The 20,013-nt window shown below is 44.4% G+C and overlaps 1 protein-coding gene across 1 annotated transcript in view; it reads right to left on the bottom strand.

Moving 5' to 3' along the window:
- Window positions 1-20,013, bottom strand: part of VPS8 (VPS8 subunit of CORVET complex) — a 932,181-nt gene that overhangs the window by 367,179 nt on the left and 544,989 nt on the right. Inside the window, exons 36-37 of the mRNA XM_030209561.1 lie at window positions 10,052-10,199; window positions 6,872-6,961 (exon numbers count right to left, since the gene is read on the bottom strand). Of these exons, the coding sequence (XP_030065421.1) occupies window positions 6,872-6,961; window positions 10,052-10,199 (238 nt within the window). The remainder of the gene's footprint in view (window positions 1-6,871; window positions 6,962-10,051; window positions 10,200-20,013) is intronic.

The following is a 20,013-nucleotide window of genomic DNA, read 5'->3' as shown; positions in this document are numbered from 1 at the left end:
CCCCCTCTCTCCCCCTATTCCATCAGTTGTACCCCATCAACAGTTCCAATGGTGATCACATAATTTCCATATCTTCACAATAAACTATACAAATTTCCAACTGGACCTTTCTCCAACTGTTTCTTATATAGAAACCCATCATACATCAGAATCAGAAATAGCCCCATGCTATCAACTTAATGATATATGTCAATCTTTGAATTTGGAGCTATTCTACACATATAACTCCCCACACCTTTGTGACCCACCTTAATCAAATTCCCCCATCTATTCCCTCGGTTATTTAGTTTGATGTTGTCTATTACCATTGAATATACTTGTCCCCCCCCCCTCCCTTCCCCTCCCCCCTTCCCATCCCTCTATTCTATCTTATCTTACCTATCTTAGGAAGTCATCAGTGTAATTTATGTGTGTGTGGTTGTAAACTGCCCGAAGATCTTTTGATTCATGCGTGTTAGTCCAACAATCTTACAACGTATTAAGGATATGGCTTCTACCTTTCTGAGTTAGAGTCCCCAAGAGTGGTCCCCAAATATTAAGGAAGCGCTTCTTACGTTTGCAAGATCCTCTTGCTTCCCGCGCTTCCCATGCCATTAATTGATGTGCTTGGTTACGCCAGTGCCAATATTCTGGAGGATTCTCTGACACCCAGACCTGTAATATGCATTTCCTGGCTACTAAACTCAGTTTACGACACAGAAATATCTTATCCGCGGTTAAATCCCCAAATGACCCTAAACAATCTAATATTAACTGACATGGGGTACCTGTTATCCGTGTTGATAATATTTCAGATAAAAATTTCACTACACCTTTCCAAAATCTCTGTATTTTAACACATTCCCAAAAGGCATGATAAAATGTATTCTCATGTTGTCCACACTTCGAACATACTGGTGAGTGAATCCTTCCGGATCGGAACAATTGTGTTTGTGTAAAGTATGCCCTATGTAATGTCCTAAAAGCGCACTCCCTATATCTAGCTCCTGTAATTAGCTTAGGGATCCTCCCAATTTGTCTGTCAATATCCCAATTAGTTAAATCTAATTTTAGATCTGCTTCCCAGCGTTGCCGGAGCTGCTCCCGTCCATTGTTCGGAATCACTACCCATATTTTCCTATATATTCCTGAAATAGATGGAGCTTCAGGTGAGATCTCATCGTAAAAAGCCTGAACTTTTTCTCCCAATTTGGTTTCAAGGTTCGCTTTACCCAAGGACTGAACATAATGTCGAATCTGATTATATGCAAATACATCTCCCCATCTCTGCTCAGCGCGTGAAATTAATTGGTCTAGAGATTTGATTTCCCCTGACTCATCTAGGATGTTATTTAGATTACAATATCCTCTGATTGCCCATTGTTGAAAGACCGAATTTTCAAGTCCCGGAAGAAATTCTGGATTCCCTTTAATCGTGATTAATTCTGAAGTCTTCGGGTCTCCCCCTAAGCTTCTCCCTAGAAATTGCCATGCGTTCCATAGAGGTAATAATAAAGTACTATGTCCAAAGGCTTTTGGTATCAACTGTTTTCTAGTATGTAATAACGTTATTAAATCAAAGGGCTTAAAAAAGGCCCTCTCCAACTCATACGGCACGTGTATACTAGTCCCAAACAGCCAATCTCTCAGTGATCTCAGCAGACAGGCCATATTGTAATACCTTAAATGGGGTAGGCCGAAACCTCCCTGACTCCAATTACCCATCAAAAACTGCAACTTAAGTTTTGCTTTCTTTTTTGCCCAGCAAAATCTCATCACCACTTTATAGAATTGCCTAATGTCTTTCTTAAAGAGCCGCAATGGTAGTATTTGCAATACATAAATCCATCTAGGCAGTATCACCATCCGGATGAGACTAATACGGCCTCCCAAAGGCATCATCACTACATTCCATGCATCTAACTGCCTTTCTGTCTGCTCTAATAGTCTATTAATATTCATCTTATATATCTCTGCAGTGTTGGCTGCCAGGAGAATCCCCAGATACTGAAATGCTTTGTCAGTCCACTTCAAAGGGAATCCCTCTGCCCACAGACTACGAACATCTGATGTGACTGCTATAGCCTCTGATTTATCCAGGTTCAATTTGAAGCCTGAGAAATCTCCAAATTCATGAATAAGATCTAGTAGATCTCCCAAAGATGGTTTCGGGTTTGTTATTATGACCAGTAAATCATCAGCGAATGCTGCAATTTTGAACTCCTGTCGGCCTATCTTCACTCCCTTAATGGTCTGACAATCCTGGATGTCTCTGATCATGGGGTCTAAATAAAGAGCAAACAGCAACGGGGACAAAGGGCACCCTTGCCTCGTCCCCCTATTAATCTCAAAATCTTCAGATCTCCCTCCATTCACCATTATTCTGGCACGGGGAGATGAATATAATGCTTTAATCGCTTGTACAAACCAACCCTGGAATCCATACTTGTCCAAGATGTCGAACAAAAAAGCCCATTCCACCCGGTCAAAGGCCTTTTCAGCATCAAAACTAATCAAAAGAGCAGGTTCCGGGTCCCGTCCAAGCTTCTCCAAGGCCGTTAAGATACTCCGTAAATTCTTAGTAACAGACCGGTCTTGGACAAATCCTACCTGCGCTTCATGGGACAATCTGGGCAATACTCTGCTCAAGCGGTTAGCTAATATCTTTGCAAACAACTTCACTTCATTATTTAATAACGAAATAGGCCTATAGGAAGATGCTAACAATGGGTCTCGGTTAGGTTTGGGCAACAATATAATTTGAGCCATATTTAGACGCTCAGGCAAACGCCCTTCCTCCACCCATTCATTAAATGTTCCAGTCAGAGTGGGAATGATATGCTCACCCAGTAGCTTATAAAACTCGGCCTTAAATCCATCAGGGCCAGGGGCCTTCCCCAACTTACTTTGACCAATGGCCCATTGAACTTCATCATTGCTAATAGGAGTGTTCAATTTTATACGTTCTCTTTGTGTCAAATTAGGAGTCAATACATTCTGCAGATAGACCTCACCCTGTAGGCCTTGAGATTCTCCTGCTTTATATAGATTCTGAAAAAAATTTCTAAAGACTTCTTGAATTTTTTTATCAGTGTGCACCACTCTACCCTCCCTATCCTTGATACCTAAAATGTGCTTGGATGTATACTGCGGTGCCACTAGCCTTGCCAATAGTTTGCCCCCCTTATCCCCATGTTTATATAGCTGATATTTATAATATATTTGAGATTTTACTGCACGTTCATGGAGTAATGAGTTCAATGCTATTTGGTCAGCTTCCATGTCTTTCCGCACTCTGACCTCTGGAGTTCTCCCAAATTGTTGTCTCATTTTAGCCAATCGTTTCTCTAATCGCAATATCTCCCTATCTTGGGATTTTTTATAATGGCTAGCAAAGCTAATTATATGCCCTCTCAGCACCGCTTTGGCCGCTTCCCAGTAGATCGAGGCACTTTGTACTGTCCCCTCATTAAATAGCTTATACTCTTCCCATTTTTTACCGATGAACTCTCTGAATTTTTCATTGCTATAAAGATAACTGGGAAACGACCACCCCCTTGTATCCTGATCTGAATTTTCTATTTGCCAAGTCAACCATACTGCTGCATGGTCAGAAATTACACAAGGACCTATGACCGCTTCTTTAATATGAGTAAAAAATGTTCTCGAGACTAATAGGTAATCAATCCTAGAATGGGTATTATGTGCTCTTGATTGATGGGTGTATTCCCTATCCCCTGGGTGCAATGTGCGCCATACATCTATGAGGCCTAAAGTATCACACATGTCTGGTAGCCCCCTTGTTCTGTTATGACCTCCTGCCGGTGAAGGGTGTGATCTGTCATACTGTGGGTCCCAGGCCGTATTAAAATCTCCACCTAGAATCACAGGAAGTGAGTTGTTCTCACTAAGAATCATAGTCAATTTCTTATAGAATCTCATATCTAGTGTGTTGGGAGCATAAATGTTTCCTAACCTAAATTGCCTCCTCGCAATAGTAACGTTACAAAAAACAAAACGTCCTTCCGGATCTTTATGCAACTGATGAATCTGTGAGGCAATCCCTTTTCTAAATAAAATGGCAACCCCCCCTTTGCGCCCCGCCGCTGCAGAAGCAATGCAATCTCCTACCCACCATTTGGCCAATTTTGCATGTTCTAGATCTGATAGATGGGTTTCTTGCAAAAGGGCCACATCTGCCTTCATTCTTTGAAGATATTGTAAAATTTTTGACCTTTTAATAGGTGAGTGAATGCCCCCTACATTCCAAGTCACTACTTTAATCCCCCCCATCTCTTAGCTCATTGTTTACTCTCTGACAATCAATGATAATTATCGAGTGGAGCCATCCCAGCCTATAACTCCCCTCTATCTTATAACATTTTTGTTGTACTGGATCTAACCTTCTAGTCCATTCATTCCACCACATCCTACACCAAACTGTTTCATTCTTCCCAACCACACATAGAGCCCCGTCAAATATAAGTCTCTTGTCTCTTTGTACTTTCTTCCCTTTACGATCTTCCCCTATATTTCCCATCCCCCCTTCCCCCCCTCCCCTCCCAATCCCAGAATCCCCCTCTTTCCATGCTTCCCTATCGGAAGCCATCACGCTTAACGTTTACCTCACTACTCTCTGGCATTCTTAGTCCCTAACTCCATGTTCCCTTTTCCCCCCTTTTCTTTTAACTCTTTAATAAATGATACCTCTGTTCCCTGTATTCAAATCAATATACGTCTCATATTTATAACAACCATTTCCTCCTCTCTCCCCTCATTACCCTAACAGGGTCAACTTATTCGTTCTGATTGTAATACAGCGATCAACAGATTTATACACGTTGCTACATTCCATTCACCATTCCCGCTTATCTTTATCTGTTGTCCCCAGAATCACTGATTCCACGAAAGCTTCTTTCCCTCTTCTGTACCAGGGTAATGGTTTCTTAATTTAGTAGAGATTTCTTAAATCAGATCTATAGCATAGCTCCAGCGTTTAGTTCAATACTTGCCGGTTATTCACTTCTCTCCATTTGAGGGTTCAAAATTTCGAGTATACCCACTGGGCTTATTGTCCGCATGTAGCTGACAGATGTAGCCACAAAAAATAGGACCCCCATTTGAGGCCCTGCCCAATCAAAAGGTCTCACGACTTGCTCTTAGATCTGCAAGGATATCCTTCGTGTGTTCCTGCTGTGCCGTTGTTAAAAGGAGCGGCACCAGTTGCTGGCTTAAACACGTTAACACTATAGAATCTAACAGTTAACTTTCAACTGTAATTTGCATATACAACAAATGCTACACTGCATTTCAAAAAGATTTCCAACTTTAAACTCGGCATCATATCCTTGTTTATTATGCCCTTTTGCTTTGTAATCCCCTAGAAGTGCAGGTTGTGGTCTCTCAAGTTTGTCCGCCATCTTTCGTTGCTCTGCAATCAGATTTTGCCAGTTGCTCCACATAATTTCTTGCTTCTTTGTCGGATACAAATGATCTTGTAGTACCTTTATATATAATTTTCAGCGTGGCTGGATATTGGAGTGTGAATCGGATCTTCATGGTAAACAGCTGGGAGCACACTGCCGAAAAAGCGCGCCTTTTGGCTACTATGGCGGCCGAATAATCCTGAAAACACAGGATCTTCGATTCCTCAAAGGTCAGGGCTTTATCGGATCGCGCTGCTTGCAGTATCAATTGTTTATGTGCAAAATTTAATACTCTGCATATCACCACTCTTGGTTTATTTCTCTCCTCATGTTGCACTCCTAGTCTGTGGGCTCTCTCTATACGTAAAGGACCCAATTCAGCGGGAAAGTCAACTGTTTTTGTAAGCCATTGCTCCAGCACTCGCTCTAATGAGCGGCCCCCGAGAGCTTCAGGTAATCCTACCAAGCGAATATTGTTCCGCCTGGAGCGGTTTTCTAAGTCTTCCAACTTAGCTTCCATTTCCTTGCACTTGTTATTTAAATCAGCTTGATGGCTTTCCATTACAGTCATCCTTTCCTCCACTTCGCTGGTTCTGGACTGGTAAGCTCCACATTCTTTGGTCAGCTCTTCCAGTTTCAAACTTAACTGTTCAAGTTTATTATCTAATTTTTTGTCAAGCGGGGCAAGGCGACGTTCTAATAATTCCTCCATCACCACCGTCATCTCCGCCGTAATCTCGCTTACCCAAGCGGATGACACCGACGTCCCTGCCTCGGGAGAAGCGGCCGCCATTTTGTATTCCGGTCCCTTTCCTCGGAGTTTGTCTTTTTGTGCTGATTTCGCTGCCATCCTACTATTTTAAAGTTGCAAACTTGTATTATCTCATTCCCTGCCGATTGTTGTTTCAGGGAACCTTCCGTTCCGGGCTTCAAAACTATTATTGAATCTAGTTAGAGCAGTCAGGCCACGGAGAAAAGCTCACACACGTCTTCTCTCCACCATAACGTCACGTGACCCCTGGGACTCACATTTTAATGTATAACTTAATACACCCCTGCTGACCCCTTAAACCTTTTAATGCATACAATGGACTCCCTAAATCCACTAACACACCCCACTGAAGCCTCTAAAACTAGTAATATCTCTGTTATATAGGTGTACACATTTACATCAGCTCTACAGCTGGCATAAATGCTTATGCCTAAATTATAGGTATGCATTTTTGTTACACTAGGATTCTATAAAGAAAAGTAGGCACCTATGTTCCTTTATAGAATAAGCTCCTAACCCCTCTGGGTACCTTTTTAGAGGCACAAAGGTACAGGTTAACATCCACATTCTATACAGGCATTCTGGAAAAGAATATGTCAAATAACAGAACACACTGAGATTAATTACAGCAATGGGGCAAGTCAGGGAGGAGATACACTGATAACATCTTACTGTGCTAGAAGATAAAGCTTACTTCAAGCATGACAAGAAATGCTCCATGGACATCGCCCTTCTTCTCCAGGAGATAGGCAGACGCTTCCAGAAGCTTGTGTTTTTGAGCAATCTGCAGGGATTGAAGGATTTACATTAGATGCTCTTTTTCAAGTAAAAGTAAGAAGAAAAATTACACTCATTCACCATTTTTTCTAGAACTGATTAAAAAAAACATCTGCCTGGCTAAACGTTTTATGGGACTGCTAAGATACAGCCTTAGCTTTAAACATCCCAAAAGTGCTGACTTTCATCTATAATAGATACCCTTCAATGCCTCATTGTCATTTTAAAACAGTTATTTACATAAGATATTCTATAGCTTCTGATCTGATCCACTGTATTAGGCTGAGATTTCACAGCAGAGCCCTTTCAGAGCTGGGATTCTTCCCAGCATTTAAAAATAAATAAGAGAACTCTTGGCAGGTTATCCAAATATTTTAAATAAACTTACCTTGTGGACATTGCACAAAATTAAACCCCTCTGAGACCCTTAAGGGCCAAGGGGCTGATGCAGAAAGATTGTGTTAAGAGCTGTTAAATAGTGAGCACACTTAAATGGCTGAGCACACCGCTTCTAATGCAAGCATGGTTCAGTGATTCCTGTGAATGGGATGCTAACATGGAGGAGCATAATCGAACGTTGCCGGATTTTGGCGGCAGCGCAACAGCTGGCCGGAACCGTATTATCGAAAAAGATGGCCGGCAATCTTTTTTTTCGATAATACGGTTTAGCTCGCACAAATGCCAGAGTTCGCCGGGTTTGAGATCGCTGGTTTTGTTTTTCAGCGATACTGGAAAAAAATGCCGGCCATCTCAAACCCGGCGAAATCCAAGGCATTTGGTCATGGGAGGAGCCTGTATTTGTAGTGCACTGCTCCCCCTCACATGCTAGGACACCAACCAGGAACCCTAGGGGGCATGTCTAAAAAGTTTTTTAAAATACCAAAAAAGCTCCCAGGTGCATAGTTCCCTTACCTTGGGTGCTGAGCCCCCCAAATCCCCCCCAAACCCACTCTCCACAACTCTACACCATTACCATAGCCCTTATGGGTGAAGGGGGCACCTACATGTGGGTAGAGTGGGTTTTGGGGGGGGGGGGGTTGGAGGGCTTAACATTTACCACCACAAGTGTAACAGGTGGGGCGGGGGGTGGGGGGGTGGGGTGGACCTGGGTCTGCCTGCCTGAAGTGCACTGCACCCATTAAAAAGTGCTCCAGGGACCTGCATACTCCTGTCAGCTGGGTATGACATTTGAGGCTGGCATACAGGCTGGTAAAAAAAGGTTTTGATTTGTATTTTTTTTACTGTGGGAGGGGGTTGGTGACCACTGGGGGAGTACGGGGAGGTCATCACCCATTCCCTCCGGTGGTTATCTGGTCAGTTGGGGCACCTTTTTGAGGCTTGGTTGTGAAAATAAAAGGACCAAGTAAACCCGGCGAAATACTGCTTAACGCCACTTTTTTTTCCATTAGCCGTGAAAGCCGGCCATCTGGTAGCCACGCCCATGCCCACCCATGTCCCGCCTTCACTACGCCACCGACATGCCCCCTTGAACTTTCGCCGGCGAGGCAACGGGAAAGCAGCGATGCTGTCAAAAAAGACGCTTTCGATTATACCGATTTCGCCACTTTTGAAAGTTCGCCGGCCATCTCCCGATTTATGTCGGGAAATGGCCGGCGATCACTTTCGAAAATAAGCCTGAAAGTAACATAGTAAGTGACGGCAGATATAGGCCTGAACGGTGTCCATCCAGTCTGCCCAACAGTCTCATTCATTCTCAATTCTAGCTTGAATCAACAATGAATGTGATATTATATACTTGATCATGGTCTTTCTTTGTGGTTTCAGGGACATAGACCGAAGTCCACTCAGCTCTAACCTTATGCTCCAACTACAGGAGTTACCGTCAAAGCCTATTTGAAACCAAATGTAATTCCAAGAATGAGGACTGAATCATGGAAAGGAAGTGAAACATTTGAAGAGGAGCGGGTCAACTAGTGCAGGAGGTTAGGGAAAAGGACAGATTCACATTAAGAGGTGATTGGGTTGAAGCCAATCTGAAACTGCAGTTAAGCATTGATTGAAGATGGAGGTGTCAACCGAAGAGGGTGGTAAATGAAAGAGGAATGTACATCATCCACATAGCAAAATGTGCTACCACCAAGGAACTGGATAATGAGAAGGGACAAGAGGAAAATATTAAAGCGGGAAGGGGCCAGGATTGAGTCCTGAGTTACCCCACAAGGGGAATGGTAAGCTGCAGAGTAGGCGGCTTTGAATGTGCTCTTCACTTGAAATGATCTACTGGAATGGCAGGACTCAAACCAAAAAAAAATGCTTCCATCAAATGCCCAGTAACTGTAATCTGGGCAAGAAGAGATCAAGAGAGACAAGAACAGAGGAAATCTGATCCAAGGTGCATCAAATCTCATTATAAAGAGCAGTAAGCAGACTCCCAGTTCTATGAGCAATGCAGAAACCAGACTGCCATGGGTAAAGTACTAAGAACCTTGTCAAGAAATGTGGAGAGCTGGTCATTGGCAACACGTTCATGATGTTTTGACATAAAAGACAAGTTGGAAATAGGTCTGTAGTTAGCCAAGTAAGAAGAATTAAGGTGAGGTTTTCTTTAGTATAGTTATGACAACAGCATACTTCCATGCCAGTGGGACATGGCCTAAAGTAAGATTGTCTTGTAAAAGCGGTAGACAGAGTGGCAACAGGAGGTTAGAGTACTCACAGACTAAGCGGGCTAGCGAAGGGTCCAGTGGAGACACCGGGCTATAATCTATTTGGGAAGGACAAAGATGGTCAAAAAGGTGGAGGAGTAGCTCTATGTGAGAAACAATATCAAAGTGACTAAAATACAGGGGGCCTGGGGAAAGAAAGAAGCAATATGGATTGCCTTGAAAAGGGAAGATGGAACCTCTGACTTAAAGAAACTCTACCTCTGAATATTCTGAAATGTCTTAAAAAAGGAGCTGTACCTTTAGCACAGCAGCAAGCCCAAAAACCTGACAATATATAAATTACATAATAAAAGAAATGGTTCTTCCATGCCCATTACAAAGACCCTTTCATAACACTTATGGTTTCTTCCAAATATAATGTTTTTTTTATGAATGGTTTCTCTTTTTTTTTTTCAGAGCTCTTGAATTACCTGAATGGTCTCCTCTATTCTGTAGTGCTCCAAGGCTTTCAGTGCCTCAGTCACATGGAGGGGACTAAACCCACATAGCAGGTCAATATACAACTCACTGACAGCTGGATTCATCAGAGGCGGTTCTTGACTGATTTGAGCACCATCCCTGTCAATATAAGAGAAACAAAAAAGATAGTGTGAGTTGGAAAGAACACAATGGGAGTTGCTGTTAGTGTTCAAACATGCATGACCATTCTACCGATATCTCAACCTGATCTAAAGTACGTAATGCTTTCTCCATTTCACAGAATGCAAGAGCCCGGTTGAAACTCCAATTCTTAAACTTCACCAGAATAACAAAGGGTCTTAAATTTAAGAAAAAAATATGGTCTTAAATGATAATTTTCATCCTTAAGAATCACATGACCAGTCTAGAACCAATGGGTTATGCTCATCAGCCAAAAGATAAAGACAGAGACCAATCATTTGCAAACTCTGCCCTATAAAGGACACTGTACACTCCATGATCACCAGTTTTCCAACAACAAAGCAATGAAAACACTATTTATTTATTTTATAGGCACAATCCAGGATTGTAAGAAAATTTATGGTCAATAAGGTGCTCATATCTTCATTTCTCATCAGAAAAAGCAATAAACAGAATATAGGGAGAGAAGTCTGGATGGTCTGACAGATCGACAGTTCATGATACGAAGTGTAACCAGCCAGGACAGATGGGTTTCTTTCAGTGTTCTTAGAGGTGAGATTGAAGGAAAATAAATTAACAAAGATATGACCAAATGTTTCCTTACAGACCTCACTAGACCAGTCCTGAACCAATATGTTGTAACAAAGCATGCAGTGAAATGGGCAGGAAATCGAAATCCCTGCTCTCCTGTATCATTCAATTCAAAATATTCTTTAATATCCACACAAATATTTCTATCTTCCAACAATGATTCAGTTAGTCTCTAAAATTGCAGACCTCTGCCCCTCTGTCCTCATTCAAATTATAAACGTTTCTGACAGGAACCATAATATGCTGTAACCTATTTTTTTATTTTTACTATGCTATTAATATGTGAAAATACAATATATATATATATATATATATATATATATATATATATATATATATATATATATATATATATACACACATATATTGTAAAAGTGCTCAGTAAAGTGCCAATTTGCTACGGCTGGTCTACAGAATTATACCAAGACTGGGGCATGATCTGTCCATGTTCTCTGTTCAGTTCCTACCCCTGTCACCTTTTGCAAAATTTGGTGATCCATAAGAAGTAAATCTGTCCTACTATATGTATTATGTGGATGAGAGTAAAATGTGTAATCTTGCTGTTTCATCTTTCTCACTCTTCTACATATCTACCAACACCGGGGCATGTATCATGTCTTTTAACCTTCTCTTATATTTCACTAGTCCCATGGTCTCCCCTATCGAGCTGTCCACTTTCCAATATCAAATTTAAATCACAACCTAAAAATAATGGTCCAGTTCTCCACCCCACTAATTTCTCCCACAAGGCCTTAAAATACAAAATAAACAATGCAAGTCCCTATTATATATTTGGAGGAAATACCACCAACAACATTGCATTTTTATATACCCTTAACCCTTAGTTCTGGGCAGTTAACAATAATAAAAGCTGTGGCCAATCACAGAGAGAAAAATTGCATAATATGATTTAGAAATTTAAAATATCCTACTATTAAAATATCAACACAAAATATTGTCATTATAATACTTGTTTAATGGCCAAAACTTCAACAGTTTTTGGAAATTGCTAATTTTGTTAAACCTCTAATATTATCAGGCACAGAATTCCAGAGAATCAGAGTAGCAATGTTAAAAAGGTCCCCCCCCCCCCCAACAAGAAGAGGCTAAACAGATCGCTGAAGCTGAGAGCAATTCAAACTTATTTGAATAAGTTCTACTATTAGAGTCTACATTTGATATAACTTTTCACTAGGATATTAAATACTAAGGGCATTCCCCATACATCAACTTAAATGCCAAACACAGAATCTTAAACTCAATCCGAGCTAATATGGATAGCCAGTGTAAAGATTTCAAGAGTAGGGTAGCTTTGCCATATTTTTTTTAAACAAGATTATCTTAGCAGCAGAATTTTCCAACAACTGCACTCCTAGGACACAGACTTCCTTTTTCGGTGAGAGCAGGATGCTGCAGAACCATCAGTGTAGGTCCTGCGCTGCCGTCTGAGGATGGCATCACTGCTGCATCTTCAGGTGAGCCAATGGCAATCACCGGTAAGAGGATAGAGGGGCTGCAGGGAAGGGAGTTGCCGCAAGAGACAAGAGGATTTGGAGGAGAGCTAAAGGGGTGCCTTGGGTGGAAAATAAGGATCCAGAGGAAAGATGCTAGGGAACTCAGGGGAGGGGAAAGGGAGGGATAAAGACAGAGAAAAGGACAAGGAAATAAATAAGAGATGCTGGTTTTGAGGGAGGGGAAACAATGTACAGAAGGAATGCTGGACATGAGGGAAGAAATGGGGGGGATCTGAACTCAGGGAGGAAGAGGACAAAGAGGGCATGATGGACATGAGAGAAAAATGAAGAGGATTCTGAACAAAGGGAGGAATAGGACACAGAGAGGGCATGTTGGACATGAGGGAAATGGGGGGAGGGGATTCTGGACACAGAGCAGCCATAATGGACATGAGGGAAGGCGCAGGGAAAATTCTGGCTACAAGGGAAGACTGCACACAGAAAGGGGATGATCGAAGATACAGGGAGGGACAGAACACAGGGCATGCTGGACATGAGAGAATGAATAGGGGGAGATTCTGGACACAGGGAAGGAACGGGAGGAGATTCTAGACACATGGAAGGACAGGACAGAGAGGAGATGGCAGGCATGAGGGAAGGAAAAGGAGAGATTCTGGGTACAGGGAAGGGTTCACAAAGGTGAGATACTGGACACATTGTCTGGTTTCTGCTTTATTCTCTTTTCTCTTAACTCTCTTGTCAGGATATTTCTTCTCTCTCCATGTTGATCATTTATCATCCTTCTGTATCCCTATCCACTTTGTCCAGTACTCTGTGTCCCTGCCCCTATCCCTATCCTCCTGCTATGTGGAGCATCTCTCTTCTCTGTGTCCTTATTCTTGCCCTGTTCACCATCTCTCCTCTGTGACCATACCTCTCTCTTCTCCCCATTCCCAGAATTACCCTTCTTTGTCCTTAACCCTCCCCATGTTGAGCTTCTCCCCTCATTCTTCCCTTCCCTCACACCACCCACCACTACCTCTGTGCCAGCAGCTCTCCATATTTCTTCCCTCCCTCCTGTCCTCCCCACCCCCCATCACCTCCAGGATCCAGCATCTATTTTCTTTCCCTATCATCCTGCCTCCAGAGGGGCCAGCATCTTTCTTCATTTCCTCCTGCCCCCAATTCCCCATCCCAGCATTTCTTTTCCTTCCCCGTCCTCCTACCCCAAGGGCCAGTATTTCTTTTCCTTCCCTCCTGTCCCCCCCACTCTCAAGGATCACCATCTCTCCCTCTCTCTTCCCTTCCTCCTGCTTTCCCCTCCCCCCAGGTCCAGCAATTGTTCCTTTTTCCCTCCCTCCTGCCATATACATTCTGGTCCAAGATCTGGGTCTCCTAATCCAACCCTCTCTTCTTCCCCTCCTCCACCCACCTTCCACAGACCCAGTATTTTCTAAACCCTTACCTCTACCCCCCCTCCAGCACATCATGGGCCTCGCCTGTCTGGCAAATGATCCATAACAGAACTATTGTTACAAATATATACATGTAAATTTCCTAACACTACCAGTTAGAAAATCAAGAACAAGCTTCAATTAGTTGTTCATAAAAATGGACGATGATGAGGACCAAACTGCAGGCACTCTATAACCCAATAAAAATCCCAATGAATCTACTGAACTTGTAGTAGGCACTTGACAAAGCATAATCTCTAAACTAGTAGTCTTATAAGTATTAATCACAGAGAACAATAAAAAAAATCCTTATAGATGACAGCTAAGCCACTACCTCGTTTCTATTCTAGTGAAGAATAAACAATAGAATAACCAGGAGGACATAAATTCTTGATTATAGGAATAGAAGAGTCATTCAACCAAGTTTGTACAATAAAATAAATCTAACCCCTGCATCCGCGTATTAAAAAAGGAGGACGGAAGACAAAGCGACAGTCTGCATGGTTAAAAAGTGAGGTGAAGGAAGCTATTAGAGCTGAAAGAAAATCCTTCATGGAAGAAGGCACCGAATAAAAATAATAAGAAACAGAATAAGGAATGGCAAATCAAATGCAAAGCAATGATAAGGAAGGCTACTAGGGACTTCGAAAAAAAAGATTGCGTTGGAGGAAAAAACACATAGTACAATTTTTTTTTAGGTATATTAAAAGCAGAAAGCCGGCAAAAGAATCGGTTGGACTGCTAGATGACAGAGGGTTAAAAGGGGCGATCAGGGAAGTCAAAGCCATAGCGGAGAGATTCAATGACTTCTTTGCTTCGGTCTTCACAGAGGAAGATTTGGGAGAGATACCGGTGCCAGAAATGGTATTCGAAGCTCACGAATCGGAGAACCTGAATGAATTCTCTATAAACCTGGAGGATGTTCTCCCTCAACCGCTGCAATACGATCTTCACGTGCTCCTGGTGCTCTTCCTCAGCCCTTGAAAAAATCAAAATGTCGTCCAAGTAGACCATCACAAATTTATACAGGAGATCCCTGAAGATGTCATTCATGAAGGCTTGGAAGACGGCTGGAGCATTAGCAAGTCCAAACGGCATTACCAGATATTCGTAATGCCCGTCGCGGGTGTTAAACGCCGTCTTCCACTCATCCCCCTCCTTGATCCGCACAAGGTTGTAGGCCCCCCTGAGATCGAGCTTGGAGAAGATCTGGGCCCCCTGGAGGCGGTCAAACATCTCAGAAATCAAGGGAAGGGGGTATTTGTCCTTCCGCGTGATGGCATTGAGTCCCCTGTAGTCAATACAGGGGCGCAACCCCCCATCCTTCTTCTCCACGAAGAAGAATCCAGCCCCCGCGGGCGATTTAGAGGGCCGGATGAAGCCTTGAGCTAGGTTCTCTCGAATATACTGGGGCATGGCTTCCGTCTCTAGCCAGGATAGGGGGTATACACGGCCACGGGGAGGTTCAGTGCCAGGTAGCTCTATGGCACAGTCATAGGAGCGATGAGGAGGCAGAATCTCTGCTTATTGTTTGGAAAACACATCTCCAAAGGATCTGTAGGGCCCCGGTAACATAACATTGGCTCGATCCAAAGGAAGCGTCACTGGGGCTGGTGAGACCTTATCCAAACAGACCTTCTGGCAGCCCGGGCCCCACGCCGTCAATTCACCCCGGGCCCAATCAATGCAAGGGTTATGCAGGCGAAGCCAGGGTAATCCCAGGATTATGGCCTCAGTGGCCGACGGAAGGACGTAGAAGGAGATAACTTCTTTGTGTAAGACTCCTACCCGTATGGTCATAGGCACGGTCCTGGAGCGGAGAACTCCCCGAACCAGTCCCCAAGCTGCTGAGACAGTGATGGACTGAGGTAACTCCATCATAGGAATTTGATGAACCCGCACCAGGTCCGCGCTAATAAAGTTGCCTCCCGCCCCCGAGTCAACTAGCGACTCAAAACAAGGGGTATCCTTAATCGCCAGTAGAACTGGCACCAAAACCTGCATCCAAGGGGAGAAGGACTTTGGCCCTTACCCGGTCTCCCTAGCCGGTATCAGGGCTGCTGGTTTCCCGACTTCTTTCTCTTCGGGCACTCACGGACAAAGTGCCCCTTCACTCCACAATGCAGGCACAGCCCCTTAGAGCGTCTCCGCTGTCTCTCCTGGGCCGCCCGGTCAACCTGCATAGGTTCAGACCCATTGGGCACACACAGCGACGGGGAAGCAGGGCTCTTGTGCGAGCTCCTCGAGTTAGCCCTTGCAACCTGCTGACCAGTGCGACGTTCACAGGCCCGCTCCCTGAACCGGATGTCCACCTGGGTGCAGAGACGGATGAGGTCGTTCAGATCTGAGGGCAGCTCCCGGCCTGTGAGTTCGTCCTTAATGTTGGCCGAGACCCCATGCCAGAATACCGCAGTCAGGCTTGGGTTATCCCAACATAGCTCCGCGGCCAAGGTCCGAAACTGGATGGCGTACTCACCCAGAGAGAGTCGCCCTTGATGTAGGTTCAACAGCTGAGTCGCCGCCGAAGAGGGCTTCCCAGGTTCCTCAAAGATGAGCCGAAATTGTTTCAAGAACTCTGCCAAATTATCCAGGAGGGGATCCTTCTTCTCCCATAAGGGCGAGGCCCAGGCCAGAGCGGGGCCTGCCAGTAGAGAGATAATATAAGCCACCTTCGCCCGATCCGAAGGAAAATCCCGGGCCTGCAACTCGAAGACAATTTGGCATTGGTTGAGGAACCCCCGGCAGGTCTTACTGTCGCCCTCGTACCTCGGGGGCGTAGCCACCCGAATCCTTGGCCACATGCATGGGAACCCGGCGGAGTAGAAGCTGGCGGGCCCTCCGCAGCCCCCGTGACAGTCAGCGTGTCTACCCGTTGAGACAGTGCGTTCACGACTCTCGATACCTGTTGTAGCTGAGCATGCAATTGCTGGAGCAGCTGCATGGCGGATGGATCGGTCGAGCTCATGGCTTTTGCATTCTGTAATCCGTTGGGTTGGTCGTGAGACCTTGGGCCCTGGCCAATGCCAGCAGGGCGCCGACCCAGGCCAAGGGGAGACCGACCCACCACCGCACACCCCAGCTACACAATACCCTCTAAGCTACCCCTCCCCACAGTTCCTCAGGAAGAAGGGAAATAGGCATACAGGCGGGCCTCGCGGCCGAACCGGAACCCACGCACACAGAGCCACTCGTGCGAGCCTCACGGCTGAACTGGAACCCAATCACACACAGGGAGGGGTGAAAGAACCCAGAGAGCCCCAAGATGCCAGACACGCGCTGAACACCAGCAATAGGGCAGAGGGGGAAACAAAGGACCAGAGCGGGCCACGCCCACGCAGGGGACTAGCGCAGGACAGGGGAACTAACACAGCAACCCCCCCCCCCCCACCAGGGTAGGAGCCCCAGGAACCTGACACAAAAGGAAGGCAGAAAGCCTTTGCCTCAAACCCACTGTAGACAGAGGCACACGGAACACAAAGGGTTAAGCTTGTAGAGCCAGCAGAGAGAGAGTGCCATAAATCAACAAACAATCAGAGAGAACACTTCCCCTCCCGAGAGGGAGTGGGGCCCATCCAACAAACACACTGGCAGAGGCAGGAATACAATACACACAGTACACAAAGGGTTAAACTCACTGAGCCAGCAGGCCCGGACACTGGGAAGAGAAATCCTTAAAACAAACAAACAAAGGAGAAGGCTCTCACTCAGCCCAGAGCCCGGGAGGCTGAGCAATGCCCAGCCCCCACTAAACAAACGAGCAGCTGACCCTGATTACAGAGCTACGCACACACACACATAGCAGCAGCTAACCCAGAGGGAAGGAAAAGAATACTCTAATACAACACAGATCCCTGTTAGAACCTAGAGCACGTTCTGAGAGAACCCTATCAGGCTTTCCTGTGACCACCAAGTAAGTAACGTAAAAGCAGAGAAACTCTTCAGCTGCAGGCTAAAGTACTATCCCCTGACGTCTGCACAATCCCTGGCAGCCAATCAGAAGAGATGTCCCCCCTCCCCCTCAGCCAAACCGGCAAAATCATAACAACGCCGATTTTTTTAAAAGGTTCCAGAGGAGATCCGGGAAATTATACACTGGTGAGCCTGACGTCGGTTCCGGGCAAAATGGTATTATAAAGAACAAAATTATAGAGCACATTCAAAAGCATGGATTAATGAGACCAAGCCAACATGGATTTAAGGAAGGGAAATCTTGCCTCACCAATCTACTGCATTTCTTTGAAGGGGTGAACAAACATGTAGATAAAGGTGAGCCAGTTGATGTTGTGTATCTGGATTTTCAGAAGGCATTTGACAAAGCATCTCATGAAAGACTCCAAAGGAAATTGGAGAGTCATGGGATAGGAGGTACTGTCCTATTGTGGATTAAAAACTGGTTAAAAGATAGAAAAAAAGAGTAGGGTTAAATGGTCAGTATTCTCAATGGAGAAGGGTAGTTAGTGGAGTTCCCCAGGGGTCTGTGCTGGGACCGCTGCTTTTTAACATATTTATAAATAACCTAGAGATGGGAGTAACTAGTGAGGTAATTAAATTAGCTGATGACACAAAGTTATTCAAAGTCGTTAAAACGCGGAAGGATTGTGAAAAATTACAAGAGGACTGGGCGTCTAAATAGCAGATAACGTTTAATGTGAGCAAGTGCAAAGTGATGCATGTGGGAAAGAGGAACCCAAATTATAGCTACGTAATGCAAGGTTCCACGTTAGGAGTCACCGACCAAGAAAGGGATCTAGGTGTCATCGTTGATGATACGTTGAAACCTTCTGCTCAGTGTGCTGCGGCGGCTAAGAAAGCAAATAGAATGTTAGATATTATTAGGAAAGGAATGGAAAACAAAAATGAGGATGTTATAATGCCTTTGTATCGCTCTATGGTGCAACCGCACCTTGAATATTGTGTTCAATTCTGGTCACTGCGTCTCAAAAAGGATATAGTGGAATTAGAAAAGGTGCAGAGAAGGGCGACAAAAATGATAAAGGGGATGGGACGACTTCCCTATGAGGAAAGGCTAAAGCGGCTAAGGCTCTTCAGCTTGGAGAAAAGACGGCTGAGGGGAGATATGATAGAGGTGTATAAAATAATGAGTGGCGTGGAAAGGGTAGACGTGATGAGTCTGTTTACGCTTTCCAAAAATATTAGGACCAGGGGGCATTTGATGAAGCTACAAAGTAGTAAATTTAAAATGAATCAGGAAAATTAAACTCTGGAATTCACTGCCAGAGAATGTGGTAAAGGGGGTTAGATTAGCGGGGTTCAAAAAAGGTTTGGACGGCTTCCTAAAGGAAAAGTCCATAGACCATTATTAAAATGGACTTGGGGAAACTCCACTGCTTATTTCTGGGATAAGTAGCATAAATGTTTTGTACTTTTTGGGATCTTGCCAGGTATTTGTGACCTGGATTGGCCACTGTTGGAAACAGGATGCTGGGCTTTGTGGATGCTGGGCTTTGGTCTGTCCCAGTATGGCAATGCTTATGTACTTATCCGTTTATTCACTATGTTCTCCCATTCAACATTCACTGCCAACTCCTCCCTCCTCCCTCCCCCCAATCCCCTAACTCCTGCTCCATCCATTTGTAAAGATAATCACAGCAGCCATGCAATATCTCAGGCTGCACACCCCAGTAAGAGATGAGGAAGAAGCGAGAGGTGTTCCTACTTCTGTCACTTGCCAGGCCTCAGTTTCATGGAGATTATTCAAGGAATTCCTCAGGAAAGGCTGAATTTTACCACCTTTCCCACAGCATCATAGGACACTGGAGAGCTTGTGCTCTCTATTTCTGAACTGACTGAGGATATATTTCCATTGTAAAACTCAGATAACACGCGGAGGTGTATTTTCAAAGCAGTTAGACTTACAAAGTTCCATAGGTTACTATGGAACTTTGTGTGCTTTGAAAATACACCTCATAGAGTGGCATTTTCGAAAGAAAATCCATGTTGGGATTTGGACATCCTCATAAAACGTCTAAATCCCAGGGCGGGGAAAACAGTATTTTTGAAAAAAGATGGACGTCCATCTTTCGTTTCGAAAATACCAAGGACGTCCTTAGAGATGGACGTCTTTGACTTTTGGCAATTTTTGAAACCAAAGACGTCCATATCAAAAACGTCCTAATGCAAGCCATTTGGACGTGGGAGGAACCAGCATTTGTAGTGCACTGGTCCCCCTGACATGCCAGGACACCAACCGGGCACCCTAGAGGGCACTGCAGTGGACTTCATAAATTGCTCCCAGGTACATAGATCCCTTAC

This window comes from Microcaecilia unicolor, chromosome 7 (assembly GCF_901765095.1).
Source record: "Microcaecilia unicolor chromosome 7, aMicUni1.1, whole genome shotgun sequence".
NCBI classification, from domain to species: Eukaryota; Metazoa; Chordata; class Amphibia; order Gymnophiona; family Siphonopidae; genus Microcaecilia; species Microcaecilia unicolor.
Note: the sequence above shows the minus strand (reverse complement) of the source record. Positions and strands in the feature narration are given on the sequence as shown.